At 40.7% G+C, this 15,606-nt stretch overlaps 1 protein-coding gene across 6 annotated transcripts in view; it reads left to right on the forward strand.

Moving 5' to 3' along the window:
* The window catches only part of PGM2 (phosphoglucomutase 2), a 39,013-nt gene that overhangs the window by 4,801 nt on the left and 18,606 nt on the right, over positions 1–15,606 (forward strand). For 5 of the 6 annotated variants that reach the window (XM_012474988.3, XM_012474989.3, XM_012474990.3 and 2 more), the window contains exons 3-7: positions 4,567–4,673; positions 7,483–7,567; positions 10,309–10,392; positions 10,527–10,720; positions 15,225–15,414. In XM_012474988.3, coding sequence (XP_012330411.2) covers positions 4,567–4,673; positions 7,483–7,567; positions 10,309–10,392; positions 10,527–10,720; positions 15,225–15,414 — 660 coding nt within the window. Of the gene's footprint in view, positions 1–4,566; positions 4,674–6,138; positions 7,341–7,482; positions 7,568–10,308; positions 10,393–10,526; positions 10,721–15,224; positions 15,415–15,606 lie in introns of those variants that run through there. The other variant, XM_012474991.3, reaches the window with a different exon arrangement.

Genomic DNA, 15,606 nt, shown 5'->3' on the forward strand with positions numbered 1-15,606 from the left:
GACTCTTTCTCAAAAAAAACAAAAAATTAATTCCCATGGGAACTCCTGGTCACAAACTCTTATTAAGCAGTAGGGCTCCCTGAGACATTGGAGGAGAGACTTTGAATGGGGTGAGTATGGGAACCCTGTTCAGTTTATGGGTAACGTAGGAACCCTGCTGCTAAATAAGGTTGCCTTCTGTGCCAGTTGCTACAGCTGTATAACAAATCATAGAAAATATAATGGTTCAAAACAGCAACATTTATTTTGCTCACAAATCTGCAACTTTGGTAGAATTCAATGGGGACAGCTTGTCTCTGCACCACTCAGCACCACCTGGGCCAGTTTGGAGGCTGGAACCATTTGAAGGCAGCTTCATTCACTTGCCTGAAATTATTACTGGCTATTGGCTGGGATCTTAGCTGGGGCTGGAACCGCTGCATATAGCCTGGACTTCTTTATAACATGGTGGCTGGCTTCCAGTGGAGTATCCAGAGAGGGAGCGACAGAGAATGTACCAGCTGGAAGCTATACTGACTCTTATGACCTTTTATGACACACAGTGTCACTTCTACCATATTCTGTTTGTTAAAAGTGAGTCCGTAAGGCTGTCTCCTATTCAAGGAGAGGGCGCATAGATACCCACTTCTCATTGGAGGAGCATTAATGTCACATTGTAAGAGGAACATATGGGATGGGTTATATGACTGGGGCCATCTTTGGACAGTCCAGTTGATCACACCTGCCATTGGGCCTAATTGTTAGGGGTTTCTAAGGGATTCTAGATTAACCTAGAGCTTTTTCCCCTGAATTTTTCTACATCTAGTTTCCAAGAATAATGAAATGTATTCCCATTAAAGACTATCTTACCCATTTTCCTCCTAGAAGAATTGGTCTCCTCTGAGGGTAAAACCCCTTTGCTAAACGTCATGTAATTCAGCCAGCCACCACTTGGGATAATTTTCTCCATGAAACCACCACTTTGAAGTGCTCGTTCTGCCTATTCTGGATACTTATAATAGGAGACAGAGATGTGAAGAGTTAAGAAAGTTTTATCTGAGCAGCAGATTTTTTTTTTTTTTTTTTTTTTTTGAGATGGTGTCTCGGTCTGTCATCCAGGCTGGAGCGCAGTGGCGTGATCTCAGCTCACTGCAACCTCCACCTCCTGTTCAAGTGATTATCCAAGCAGCAGGTGTATCTTTAAAATCTTAGGAGTGGATTCAAAATTAGAGGCAAGAGGATTCCCAGAACAAATGACAAAGGTTTCCACCCCAGTCTTGGGTAGTGCTCTCTGGCAGAATGCTGATAGGCAAATATATTGGTCACTTTTCACTGATCAGACTTTCATGGTAGCGTAGGTGCCCTTCCTCCTGGTCTCTGGGTGTGGAACCTCATTCTGATGTACCCCAAAATTTGCCTGGTTGGTTTAAGAAGCAGATGTATCTGATTGAAAAACATGTCAAAGGAAACAGGACAGATGCTGGAGGAAACTTTTGTATGGTTTGCCTCATTGATAGAGGTTATAATTTCCTTCTGCCAATTAATTCATGTTCTATGCTCTATTTTGGGTTCTGTGTTCTTAGGTTATTTAGCCATAGCATACCAGTGATGGGAAATTCTGCTGTTCTCTGAAAGAGGCCATTCTATCTTTGGACCATTCTCATTGAAAGATGGCTTCATTATTTTAAGCCAAAATCTGCCTTTCTGTGCACTTTACATATTGGTCTTAGTTCTACTTTTTGAAGTCATACAAGTAAGCTTGCTTCCTGTGTTTTATAGTAACATTTTATTTCTGAAAACCCCCCTCTTCCCCCACTGAGTCTTTCATTTAGTGTAAGAATTCCCTTTTCCCTTAGCCATTCATTCAGGTCTTCATCCTCAGCAGGCCTCAGAGATTTTTAGAGAATCTGGAGATGGGAATGCTGTTTGCTTCAGGGAACCCTGGGGCCACAGCTCAAGGGTTGGGCAGGAAGTGGGGAACTGTCACTATTGTAAATCTTAGAGTATCAGGCATCTGGGTATCTTCTGGGGAACCCACAGAACCAACACACGTGTCTTTATTTCCTTGCATCACTCAGCCTCAGAAGATATGCTCAGTGCAATGTATTTGTCAAAGAAAAGCATTCTAAATTAGCATTGGCTGTGATTTATCCCCTCCTACCTAAAATAAAAGTTATGGATTAGGCATGGTGGCTCATGCCTGTAATCCCAGCACTTTGGGAGGCCAAGGCAGGATGATTGCCTGAGCCCATGAGATTGAAACCAGCCTGGGCAATATGGCGAGATCCCATCTCTACAAAAAAAATTTTTTTTTAATTAGCCAGGCATGGTGGCGTGTACCTGTAGTCCCAGCTACTCAGGAGGCTGAGGTAAGAGGATTACTTGCGCCCGAAAGATTGAGGCTGTAGTGAGCCATGATCATGTCATTGCACTCCAGCATGGGAGACAGAGTGAGACCCTGTTTCAAAAGAAAAAGAGTTACGTGCATTTATAAGACTTCCTTTAGCAAAAGTGAAGTAAATAATATAAAATGAATTATTATTTTTGCCCAATCAACCAGAGTTTTCTTTGTTTTTATGGCTTTGAAGGAAAATAACCACCAAAAAATGCTTATAACAGCAAACACTTAATACAGTACTTAGTTGGTGTTATAGCACTTTGCATGTTTTCATTCATTTACTGCTTATAACAGCCCTATGAGGTGGGTACTGTTGTTATTCCTGTTTCACAGAAAGGAAACTAAGGCACCAAGAAATTAAGGAACTTGTCATTTGCTTGTAGTGGCAGCGTGGAGTATAAATTCACAGATTCTGCTTCTAGAGGGTGTGCTTTTAAGCCCTACACTGAACCACCTCTCACCAGCCCTGGGTACAAATTCAGCTCTACTACTCTAATATCTGAAACTGGACAAGTCACTGTGCCTCTCTGAGTCTTATTTTACCCATCTGTATAATGGGATTTCTGGCCAGGTACAGTGGCCCACACTTGTAATCCCAGCATTTTGGGAGGTCAAGACAGGAAGATCATTTGACAATAGTTCAAGACCAACCTGGGCAAAATAGCAAGACTCTGTCTCTATAAAAATTTTTTTTTAATTAGTTGGGCCTAGTAGCATGCACCTGAGATGTTAGCTACTCAGGAGGCTGAGGTGGGGGGGAATTGCTTAAGCCCAGGAGTTCAAGGTTACTATGAACTATGATGTTAGGATTCACTCAAGGTGATTGGCAAAATATTAAGGGAGATATTAAGGAAATCTATAAGATACAGTCTCAAACCTTTTAGAAGGACAAAAGCTTTTCATTAACTTGTAATAATAGAACAGGCTGAAGGCAGCCGGTCCTTACCTTAGAGCATTGGGTTGTAAGGTGAAGGTTAAGGATAACTATCCAACTTTTACTTCCTGGACTGCAGGAAGGGTACTTCCACTAGCCATCTTGCCACGAGAGTACAAAGAACAAAGGAAAACACAAGTTGATCCCTTATGCATTTGGGGTCGTTCTTACTGCTGTGTCTGATCTCCGTTGGCTGAAGCCAGACCTCACGATATAAACTAAAACCTGATAGACTAACAACTTAAAACCTTTCTAAACAGCTAAAAGCAATGGAGAGCTGGTACATGCCTGAGAGCATGTCCGGCAGATATCTTTTGGTTAAAGTACAAGGACATAGAGTGTACTACGTGCCTGTAAGCATGGCATGTCTAACAGCTACATAGGATAGGGCTTAACAGAGTTATTAGCACACTTATTCTTTAACAAGAAAGGAAACTTTAAAAAGGAACTTTTCTACTTCCCACAAGAAGCTTCCCCAGTTAAGTCTGTTTACCCCGTATTTCTTTGTCTCTACTAGCTTGCTAACTCATGTAAACTTTGTGCCAGAAGGCCCTCTCAGGGGGAGATCAAAGGGGGATTAACCCGTTAATAGTGTTTGTTCTAGGCCCCAGAACCAAAGCTTTTATCATTCGCAAAAACCACTCTTTTAGCCATGTCAATTATCCACAAGCCTGTTGACTTAGAACCTCTGTTACTAAATCTATACTGAATAAATGCAAGGAGGAACAGCTAGTGAGGGGTCGGGTAGGTGCGATAGCAGCTGACGACCTCCCTAGCTCACTCATTTACTGGACTTGGTGTATGAGCGCATTTTATTCATCTGTCGCAGAGTCAGGGTTTGTAAGACAGACCCCTGAAATTAGTGATCAAGGTCTCAGGTAGTGACCCCAGTGTGACCAATGCTACAATGATCGTGCCATTGCACTCCAGCCTAAGCAACAGAGCAAGACCCTGTCTCTGGAAGGAAAAAAAAAATTTCCTAACAAAGTTGATCCAAGGTTAGAGATAATAGCTACTAAGTGACCAACAACTAACACAGTGCCTAATACAAAAACACGTGGGTAATAAACAAGGCTGTTACTTTCTTTATTTTCTTCTTGTTCAGTTTGTTTCCTTGCTGAGATGATTTTCCCCCCTCTGCTATAGTGTTATCCTATGAAATTTGAGAAAACGTAATTTTTGGTTAATGTTTCTATATTGTATATATAAAAATATGTCAAAACATGTACTCTTTTAATCTATGGGGTATTCGTAGGGATTTTGCAGATACCTGGAAAAGCAGTTCAGTGACCTCAAGCAGAAAGGCATCGTGATCAGTTTTGATGCCCGAGCCCATCCATCCAGTGGGGGTAGCAGCAAAAGGTATTTACACATTTTTACAAAATGATGTTTCCATAATTTGCTTTGCAGTTTTATTTTAATCACCATCTCAATAACTTGACTTTAATATATTCATGAGCCTCATTGCTTAACTATAAAAACAAAGGGTAAATTCTCTTGGCAACTTTTAAAGATTCTGGTTTTACATTTGGGCTGAGGAAATAAAATTACTTAGACAATTTAGAATGTAATACCTATCTAAATGAAATAAATTTCTTAAACTGGAAATAGTGTTTCTCCCTCTCATTTGCCTTGTTATACATATTTTTCTCCTGGTATTCCTAAGCCTCATGACTCCCTTCCCACTCTTCAATGCTTACGTCAAGCTCATTTCTGAAACATTCCTAAACCAGTGGGACTCTCTTATGTAGCTGTAGGCATATGATGCTGATGGTGACAATGATAATAGTAATAGCAGCAATCATTTGAGTGCTGATTATGAACCCGACACTTACGTATTTACTCATTCTATCCTCACAGCAACCTGTAAGGTATGTACTTTTATCTCTTTACCCTGCAATTATAATGTGAGAGGAGGAGTCACAATTTAAGCCTAAGGAGATTGGTACCAGGGGTCAGCAAACTTTTTCTGTAAAGGGCAAATTGTGGATATCGAACACATTGCAGATGACATGAATCCCGTCACCACTACTTATCTCGCCCATGGAGCAGAGAAACATCCATAGACAGTGCACAAACACAGGGGCATGGCAGTGTTCAGTAAAACTTTATTTACAAAATGGGCTGTAGTTACTAACCCCTGCTCTTAACCATGTTATGTAACCCTCTTTTTTACTTGAACACTTCCTCTGTTATGATCAATTTGTAATCATTCCAGAGTATCAGTAGTTTCTTAGATTTGTACATGTTGAATACTAATGAAAAGTCTCGTTAGCTTTACAGAGCTGGATGGGTTTATAGAGTCCCATCTTTGCCTATCAGGAGCTTCCAGTCTAAGATAGAAGCACTCATGGGGACAAACGTGTGGCCATGAGGAAGGGTGCGTAGCTGGGGAAAATCACCAAGTGGCATCAGCCCCAGGTTGAACTCAGGATGGCATAAGATTTTTAGTTTTCAGCTTTGCAGCTCAAAAAATGTGATTTTTATCAATAAAGCAAGAGAAAAGTTATAGCTCTGGAGGACAGATGCACATGAACTCCATTCACAGGAGAATGATGGGGTATAAACCAGTGTTAGCAGCTTGTCATTTACAATTTTTGGATGTAGAGTTAGAACTAGATCATGAGCATGTTCCTCTGCTACCACAGGGCAGGTCAGATCCTCCGCTCAGAGCGTGCACAGTGTATATACATGGCTAAATCTGCCTGGTGAGCTTCTTAAATTTCTTCATTTTAGGCTGACTGCCCTGCTTCTGATTGATGCAACCTTCAGAGATATGTTAACATTATCAATTAAGGTACATATTTTTTTTGCCCTGGCCTTAGAGCCATATCATTTCCTGAAAGTGAGTGATGTTACTGATGTAAGCTTATGGTTCAGGTCGCACAGTTTGATGGGATGGGATGGAGTGGTACTCAAAGCTGTTCTCTATCACTTACAATGTGCAAGACATTCAGAGATCATAACGTAAATGTTTAACCAATACATGGTAAAATATTCGTGATGAGTGAATGGAATCTTCTTAAGGAGTTGGAAATGACTGCAGTTTCTGAATTTCACCTGAAGAAATGTTTATTCTTCCAATTTTAAATATCTACTGGGTAACGTAAGCAGTAAGTGTTAAGTATATGCAGAGAACACGTTGCATTTTTTTGTGCACATTTGTAACATATAAAGAGAGTGGAGCTCTCTTCTTTGTGCCCCAGCCAGCCTTCAGAATAGTGTTCGATGAAGCTAGTGCTCAAGAAGTATTTGGGGAGAGGATGAATGATCTGATTGTCTGACCGAGTGATGGTATAATGTTGTTCATTTTAAGTAAATTGCTCATTTATTTTTGTGGTAATGTGTTTTACACCACTATGAAGAAAGATTTGCTGCCGTTTTCTGTGTCTTGCCCTAAGCAAGTTGCTGTGGAAGTTGAGACAAATGTCAAAGAATTAAGTTTTCTTCCAAAGGCTGATTGGAACCAAGATGTGTGTGTGTGTTTATGTGTGTGTGTGTGTGTGTGTGTATGTGTGTGTGTGTATATACACATGCATACTCCAGGATGTCTTATATTTCAAATAAAGCAATCTCTAATCGAACTCCAGTCTGCATGGTGTATGCTGGGTTGTGACAGGCTTAGGCTGGGATTTCTCAGCCTCTGCACTGTTGACATGTGACTTCACAGTGGCGGGATGATTTCTTGTTGTGGTTGTAGGGTGCATTGTAAGGTGTTTAGCAGCACCCCTGACCTCTTCCTACTAGCTGCCAGGAGCAACTCTCTCCATTCCCCAGTGTGACAACCAAAAATGTTTCCAGACATTTCAGATGCCTGGAAGAGGAAGGTGCAGAGTTGCCTTGGCTGAGAACCACTGAGCTAGACGGAGAGCTGAAAGGCCGGGATGCAGCCAGCCTCTGCCACTAAGTGGCTGTTGGACCTGGGGAAAGGTGCCTGGCCTTTCTTGCCTTTAGTTTCACTTCTGTAAAACAAAGGAGTGAAATGAGATGACTCCTGAGAGTCCTCCAGCTTTGCTGTCCCATGCCAAGGTAAAGATCGTAATAAATGCTCTCCTTGATCTGGCTGCTGAATTCACCCTAAAGAACATTCAGCATTCATTTCCTTCTTCCCATCACTCACAGTCATGATAACTCAACTCTCCTTTTCTTCCCTGTCACTCTGCCTTCTCAGGTTTGCCCGACTTGCTGCAACCACATTTATCAGTCAGGGGATTCCTGTCTACCTCTTTTCTGATATAACGCCAACACCCTTTGTGGTGAGTAGCTCTTTCCTTTCATAATTTCCTGTCACGTGATGGGGGATGGGACTTGGCTGAATTTTACCATCTTTAGGGATTGGACTGTTTGAATGACAGAGGAGCTCTTTGGCATGTATGAGGCATTCTCTTTTCTCTGCAGGAATGTTTCTCCCACATCCGAGTACTATTTCTCTGCTATTCAACTTTTGATTCTTTGGAATTGTTTTTTTTTTTTTAAGTGCAGTTTTCCTTTTGCTTGCATTCTAAGGATATTTGAGTGAGTTAGCAAAATTTTTTTTCTTTTTCTTTTTTTTTTATTGAGGGCTCTGTTGCCTAGGCTGGAGTGCAGTGGTGTGATCTCGGCTCACTGCAACCTCCGTTTCCTGGGTTCAAGCAATTTCTCCTGACTCAGCCTCCCGAGTAGTTGGTATTACAGGTGCCTGCCACCACACCCAGCCAATTTTTGCATTTTTAATAGAGGTGGGGTTTTCTCATGTTGACCAGGCTGGTCTCGAACTCCTGACCTCAGGTGATCCACCTGCCTCAGACTCCCAAATTGTTGGGATTACAGGCGTGAGCCACCGTGCCCAGCCTTTTCTCTGTTTTAAAATTTGGTTTGTAGTTCTTATTTTCAGCTATCATGATTAGGAAACTTCTTGGGTCGAAATCTGAATTCACTCAAACCCTGTCTTGTCATGAGTATTTCTGACAAGCTGGCACACCCCTGTTTTATACAAATGTTTTATTCTAAATGCTATTCATGGCTAGTACAGAGAGCATGCTTGGCATGTTTGAGTAAGACGTTTATCAAATCCTTTATGTAGCAAAATCTGAAGAAAAAGACAGTAGGGACTGTGACCGCTGTTGCTTTGATATAGACAAAACTTTTTTTGTTTTTTACATTTTTTAAAATTGTACTTTAAGTTCCGGGTTACATGTACAGAACATGCAGGTTTGTTACATAGGTATACGCATATACGCATGTCATGGTGGTTGGCTGCATCCATCACCCCATCATCTACTTTAGGTGTTTCTCTTAATGCTATCCCTCCCCTAGCCCACCCACCCACCAACAGACTCTGGTGTGTGATGTTTCCCTCCCTGTGTTCATGTGTTCTCACTGTTCAACTCCCACTTATGAGTGAGAAGATGCAGTGTTTGGTTTTCTGTTCTTGTGTTAATTTGCTGAGAATGATGTTTTTCAGCTTTGTCCATGTCCCTGCAAAGGACATGAGCTCATCCTTTTTTATGGCTGCATAGTATTCTATGGTGTATATGTGCCACATTTTCTTTATTCAGTCTACCACTGATGGGCATTTGGGTTAGTTCCAAGTCTTTGCTTCTGTGAACAGTGCCACAATAAACATACGTGTGCATTCAGGCAAAACTTTTAAGAGCTGGGCCAGATGCTGAGAGTATGTTTTTGGAAAATGTGATTTGGACGCAGTTACTTACATCTAGTTGAAATGAGACTGTATCGCCAAAGAAGGAGGTTCTAAATCATTTTGTGTTTGCTGGCTCTAGTGCACTGACAGGTAGATGCAGCACCGCTAGGCTGTAAATAACCTGGTAGCCACTCTATTCACATCTAAATGTAGTTCGGTTTCATTGTTTGATGGAAAAATTGCTATGTATTCAAGCATCCTAATTGCCTTCTGTACTAAGTGTTAATAGCTGTTAATTTTATATCAGACATGAATTGAACCAGTGTGTCATGATCCTTTGCTCACACTGAGGAGTCGTTCTCCCCTTTTCTTTGGCCCAGGACACCTGAGAGATGTGACATAACTTCCAGGGGGTTGAGTGACTGCAGTGATTCTTGGTGGGAGAATGGAGGGGACGGACAATTTAAATCTCAGGTTGCCTGTGTATAATCAGTGTCATTTGCCCCAATAGGTGGAATAATCCAACCCCTCCTCCCATTTTGGGAAGTAATAGAGATGGGAGCTGAGCTGAAATATAAATATTTAACCCTGGAGTGAGATAAATGAGCAACCTGTAAAACCTGCAAGAGCATTCTCCATTCCCTCAACTTTTTTTATTATTTTTTTTTGAGACAGAGTTTCCTTCTTGTCACCTGGGCTGGAGTGCAGTGGCACGATCTCAGCTCACTGCAACCTCCATTTCCCAGGTTCAAGAGTTTCCCCTGCCTCAGCCTCCCAAGTAGCTGAGATTACAGGTGCCCACCATCATGCCTGGCTAATGTTTTTGTTATTTTGGTTTCACTGTTTGCCAGGCTGGTCTTGAACTACTGATCTCAGGTGATCCATCTGTCTCAGCCTCCCAAAGTGGTGAGATTACAGGCATGAGCCATCATGCCCAGCCCCTCAGTGTTTTTCTCAACATTTTTTTCCTTTAAAGCAAATAAGAAAGAGGAGGAGAGGGAGAAGCAGTTGGAGGGAGTAAGCTGAATCCCCAAACTTCTGTCTCAAATACGAGCCTTGAAAGCGTTGGAGCAGCAGCTTAGACCATCGTTGTGTTTGAAGAATTTTCTAGCTCTACTAAGTAGAAGACGGAATGAGAAGGCACTGAGGAAATTACTCGCCTTTCTTATTAGGAAATGCATCCTGGAATTTTGAACAGCCAGTTAGTTCTAAGGGTAATTGCATACTGCTGGGGTGTGGCTCAAAAATATTATGCTATTTATATATTATGTTTATTGAAAGGGAGCAAGCTGGCATGAACAATATAAAATAGACATTTTAAGGATATCTGGTTTTTTGTTTAAGATTGTTTGTTCTTGTTTCCTGCCGTTGCAGCCATTCACAGTATCGCATTTGAAACTTTGTGCTGGAATCATGATAACTGCATCTCACAATCCAAAGCAGGATAATGGTTATAAGGTATTTTCCTTTTTCTACTCCACACGTACATCCTTCTATAGGAATCCTATGTCTGTATCCTTTGGGACCATAGGTAGTAGGTGCCTTATTTCCATTCGCTGTAAACCCTCTGAATGTGTTCCTGGGTTCTCTAGGTCTATTGGGATAATGGAGCTCAGATCATCTCTCCTCATGATAAAGGGATTTCTCGGGCTATTGAAGAAAATCTAGAACCGTGGCCTCAAGCTTGGGATGATTCTTTAATTGATAGCAGTCCCCTTCTTCACAATCCGAGTGCTTCCATCAATACTGACTACTTTGAAGACCTTAAAAAATACTGTTTCCACAGGTAAATGAATTGTGTCTCCACTGACCTTAAGTGAGTTAAGTTAATATGATTCAGCCAAATTCTATCACTCTTGATGAAGTTTTTCTCTAACTGGTTCATGTACTACAGCTGCATCTGATTTCATTTTATTTCATTTATTTATTTTGAGACAGGGTCTCACTCTGTCACCCAGGCTGGAGTGCAGTGGCACCATCGCGGCTCACTACAACCTTTGCCTCCTGGGTTCAAGCGATTCTTGTGCCTCAGCCTCCCAGGTAGCTGGGACTATAGGCGTGAGCCACCGCACCCAGCTAGTTTTCTCTGTGTGTGTGTGTGTGTGTGTGTGTGTTTAGTAGAAACGAGGTATTGGCATGTAGGCCAGGCTAGTCTCAAACTTCTGGCCCCAAATGGTCCACCCGCCTTGGCCTCCCAAAGTGCTGGGATTATAGGCATGAGCCACCACAGCCAGCCAGCTGCAGCTGATTTTAGAGGCTGTAGATTAGGCATTGGCAGACTTTTCTTAAAGGAACAGATAGTAAATATTTTTGGCTTTGAAGGCCACATAGACTCTTTCTCAACTAGTCAATTCTGCAGTTTTAGTACACACGCAGTCAGAGGTGCAATGTCAGTGAAGGAGTGCAAACAGAAGTGGGTGGCTTGCCCGTAGGCCGTAGTTGGCTGACCTGTTATAGATTCCATACATGTATGTGATTCATACCTATTCATATTCATACATGTAAGTGTGTATGTGTCTGTGTACATATATATGTATGTTTTAAAAACTTGCTCAAAAGTGTTAAAGAGTAAACACTGGTATTTTTCCTTCCAAAAATTTTCTGCATATGTGTATGTATAATATACTTCAAAACCATAAATAGGAATATAATGCGTGTGTGGTTTGTTCTGTGCCCTTTTCCTCCCTAATTAATTTGTCATGGACCCCTTTCTATGTTAGTCCCTATTAGTCCTGACTTTCTGTCTTAAAGGTGGCTGCACCTGTGTATTTAACTCAATGCCACAGACTCAGTCCTAACTGTTGGGTAGACAGTGGTCTAGCAGAGTGACAGTAGTGTCTTCCCTCCTCATTGTGATTGTCCCCCTAGCAAGAAAACACTGGTTTCTTTCTTTCTTTCTTTTTTTTTTTTTTTTTTTTGAGACATAGTCTCACTCTGTTGCCCAGGCTGGAGTGCAGTGTCATGATCTCAGCTCACTACAACTTCCACCTCCTGGGTTTAAGCGGTTTTCCTGCCTCAGCCTCCTGAGTAGCTGGGATTACAGGCACGTGCCACCATGCCTGGCTGATTTTTGTATTTTTAGTGGAGACAGGATTTCACCATATTGGTCAGGCTGGTCTTGAACTCCCGACCTCGTGATCTGCCTGCTTTGGCCTCTCAAAGTGCTGGGATTACAGGCATGAGCCACTGTGCCCGGCTGAAACCACTGATTTAAAGAAACTGAACTTGTCGGTTGTCTTTGATACTGAATTCATTGGATCAGCTGGTAGTGCCCACTCCAATGCAGAGTGTGAAAGCCGAGTCCTGTCTGAAGGGAGCAGCTATGCCAGCCAAGTGGCCAAGTGTTGCCTACATGCAAATATAGGTCTCAGTTGCCAAATCATCTGAGTTCTCCTCTTCCCAAAAAACTGGAAACTTGGATTTTGTGTATGAAATCTCCTAATTCCTCTATATTGGACCATTTTTTAATGGTGTGTAATCCAGACAAAACACATCTGTGAACTTAACCTCTGCCCCTCTGCTTTAACTTTATGAAGAATGAAGCATTCATTTTCTGGTTTTCCACTCCTAGTAGCTAAGGAGTCAACCCCCTTGTGCACAGTACGTGTGTGTGCTGAGTACTTGTGTGTGTATGTGTGTGTGTCTACACGCACGTGCATGGGTGCACATGTGTATCCATAAGATAACTTTCTGGCGTCAGAATTGTATGTGCATTCACAAAGTTGATAGTGCTTAGCAGATTGCCTTCCAAAAGTATACCAGCTGGTGCTCCTACTAGCAGTAGATGACGGCAGTATATGATCTCATTTCCTCCTGTGCTATGATCCATTTTCTCGTTTTTCCTGATTTGCTAGTTGAAAGTAATAGCTCACTTTTATTTGTATTCTTTAATTAACCTATATTTTTCTATGTATTTGTTCACCTTTTATATTTATAAACATCTTTGTTTATAGAGAAAACTGTTTTGGATGTTGTTTTCTGTTGTTACCTTTGGAATTTTTTATTGAAACTTTTTGCTGAACTGTTTAAAAACTTTTATAATATTTATTATAATATTTATCATATTTTATAATATTCCTAAGCATGACATAAAACCAAGAAGCTGTAAGATATTTATTAAATTTGATAAATATTTTTTAAATTTAATATTTATTAAATATTTATTAAATAAAAATATTTAACATATTAAAAATATTTATTAAATAAATATTAAATTAAAAATATTTATTAAATAAACATTAAATTTAAAAATATTTATTAAATTTAATAAATATTTTATAGCTTCTGGGTTTTATGTCATCCTTAGGAAGATACGCTGTATAACAAAATTATTAACATAACACAAAAAATTTTCCTTGTTCTTTCTCTGTAACTCCCATGTTTGTGTTTTATAATATTTAAATCCTTTGTCTCTTTAGTGATTTTTAATTTTATATGAGGCATGAAGTAGGAAAGCAGATTAGATTTTTTTTCTAAAAGGTTTGTAGTTGTACCAACATCAATGGAAGAATCTGTTTTTTTTTTTTTTGACTAACTGGAAAGGTCACCTTTATGAAACAATTTCTAACATTAATCAAGTGCTTATTATGTGTCAGATAACTGTTGAAGAACCTTAATATGTAATTTTTTTTTTTTTTGAGACAGGGTCTCATGTTGTCACCCAGGCTGGAGTGCAGTGTTGTGATCTTGGCTCACTGCAGCCTTGACCTCCCAGGTTCAAAGGATGCTCCTGCCTCAGCCTTCTGAGTAGCTGGGACTACAGGTGCACGCCACCATGCCCTGCTGATTTTTTTATATTTTTTTTGTAGAGGTGGGGTGTCACCATGTTACCCAGGCTGGTCTCATACTCCTGAGTTCAAGCAATCCACCCGCCTCAGCCTCCCACAGTGTGAGGATTACAGGGGTGAGCCACTGTGCCCAGCCAACATATTTCATTTTAATCCTTATAGTAATGCCAGTAAATTCTAATACATTATCATGCATGTTACAGATGAGAAAACTACAAGGAAGAGTGGTTAATAGCCAGCAGTCACATAGCTTATAGATGGCAGAGCTCCAGGATTTAAATTCAGAGTCTGACTCCAGAGCATGCTAACCACTTGGCATTGTTTCATCTGTGTTCATTTTCTATTTCAAATTGGATGAACTTCTGAACTCTCTCTTCTGTTCCTTTAATCCGCCTTTTTGTATCTAGTACCAAGCTGTTTTAATTACTCTAGGTTTATTACATATTTTAAAATCCAAGAGAGTTTTCTTTCCAGATTTTTCCTCCCTAATCTTACATATTTATTTTTCCAGATGCATTTTATTTTCAGGGTATGCTTGTTTTAAACCATGGCTCTCTTAGAGAAGACCTTGTTCATTTATTCCTTCTCAAAAGAAATGGATAATAAGATTCCAGCCATCAGAGCATTGGAAATTTTTAAAGTCTTTTCCTTTTCTGTAACTTCTCCTGTTAATTTTAATTGTTGTTAGTCTGTATGAAGTCCCTAAGTCATGGCATGGTACCAAACAGGATTGTCACTTGGCAAACAAAAAGTTTTATCTTATTTTTATTTATTTATTTATTTTTTGAGATGGAGTTTCGCTCTTGTTGCCCAGGCTGGAGTGCAATGGTGCAGTCTTGGCTCACCCAACCTCTGCCTCCCAGGTTGAAGTGATTCTTCTGCCTCAGCCTCCCGAGTAGCTGGGATTACAGGCTTGAGCCACTAGGCCTCGCTAATTTTGTATTTTTAGTAGTGACAGGATTTCTCCATGTTGGTCAGGCTGGTCTCAAACTCAGGTGATCCGCCCGCCTCGGCCTCCCAAAATTAAAATTTTATTTTTTCTATCTTTATGTATAGGATAACTCATTACATTTTGTTAAAAGGGACATTTTGAAAATCATTTCTGAAGCTGATAGACATTTGGGGACCTGTCGCTTTAGAGATGTATGGGTGTGTGGAGCCCTGAAACTGTCCTGGACTGGCTCTGGCACTGACAGGGAGCCTGTTGGGCCGGGAGGGAGTCTTGTATGGGAACATGAACTTGAGGTTCTTTGTGTCCCACTCTAGATGGGATACATAAAACCTGAAATAATCAGATTTGCTGAAAATAACTACGGAGGAGAATTTAAAACTTGAGTATGTTGAGAAAGGGAATATATATATCTGGGAGAGAATGGATACGTTTTGTTTCTTTGAAATGGAATTAGAAAGATATTCAGTTGTCCTGTACCTTCTTGCAAACCTTGCAGTTTTGAGAGCCCTATTTCTACCTTTTATCATATTCCATGGTGTGTCTGATTCTAGGAGCGTGAACAGGGAGACAAAGGTGAAGTTCGTGCACACCTCTGTCCATGGGGTGGGTCATAACTTTGTGCAGTCGGCTTTCAAGGCTTTTGACCTCGTTCCTCCTGAGGCTGTTCCTGAACAGAAAGACCCGGATCCTGAGTTTCCAACAGTGAAATACCCGAATCCTGAAGAGGGGAAAGATGTCTTGGTAACCTAATTTTTTTTTAAATTATAAAATCTCCTTTTATATTCAAAACTATTACTGTCAAGTAACATACACTTTTATGTGTTTTCATTGTGCTGAAGAAAAACGAATTTCAGCATTGGAAATATGTGTATATGGCTGGCTGCGGTGGCTCATGCCTGTAATCCCTAGCACTTTGGGAGGCCGAGGCGGGCA

This window comes from Aotus nancymaae, unplaced genomic scaffold (genome assembly GCF_030222135.1).
Source record: "Aotus nancymaae isolate 86718 unplaced genomic scaffold, 86718_ANA_hifiasm-v0.15.2.pri h1tg000006l, whole genome shotgun sequence".
Taxonomy (NCBI): Eukaryota; Metazoa; Chordata; class Mammalia; order Primates; family Aotidae; genus Aotus; species Aotus nancymaae.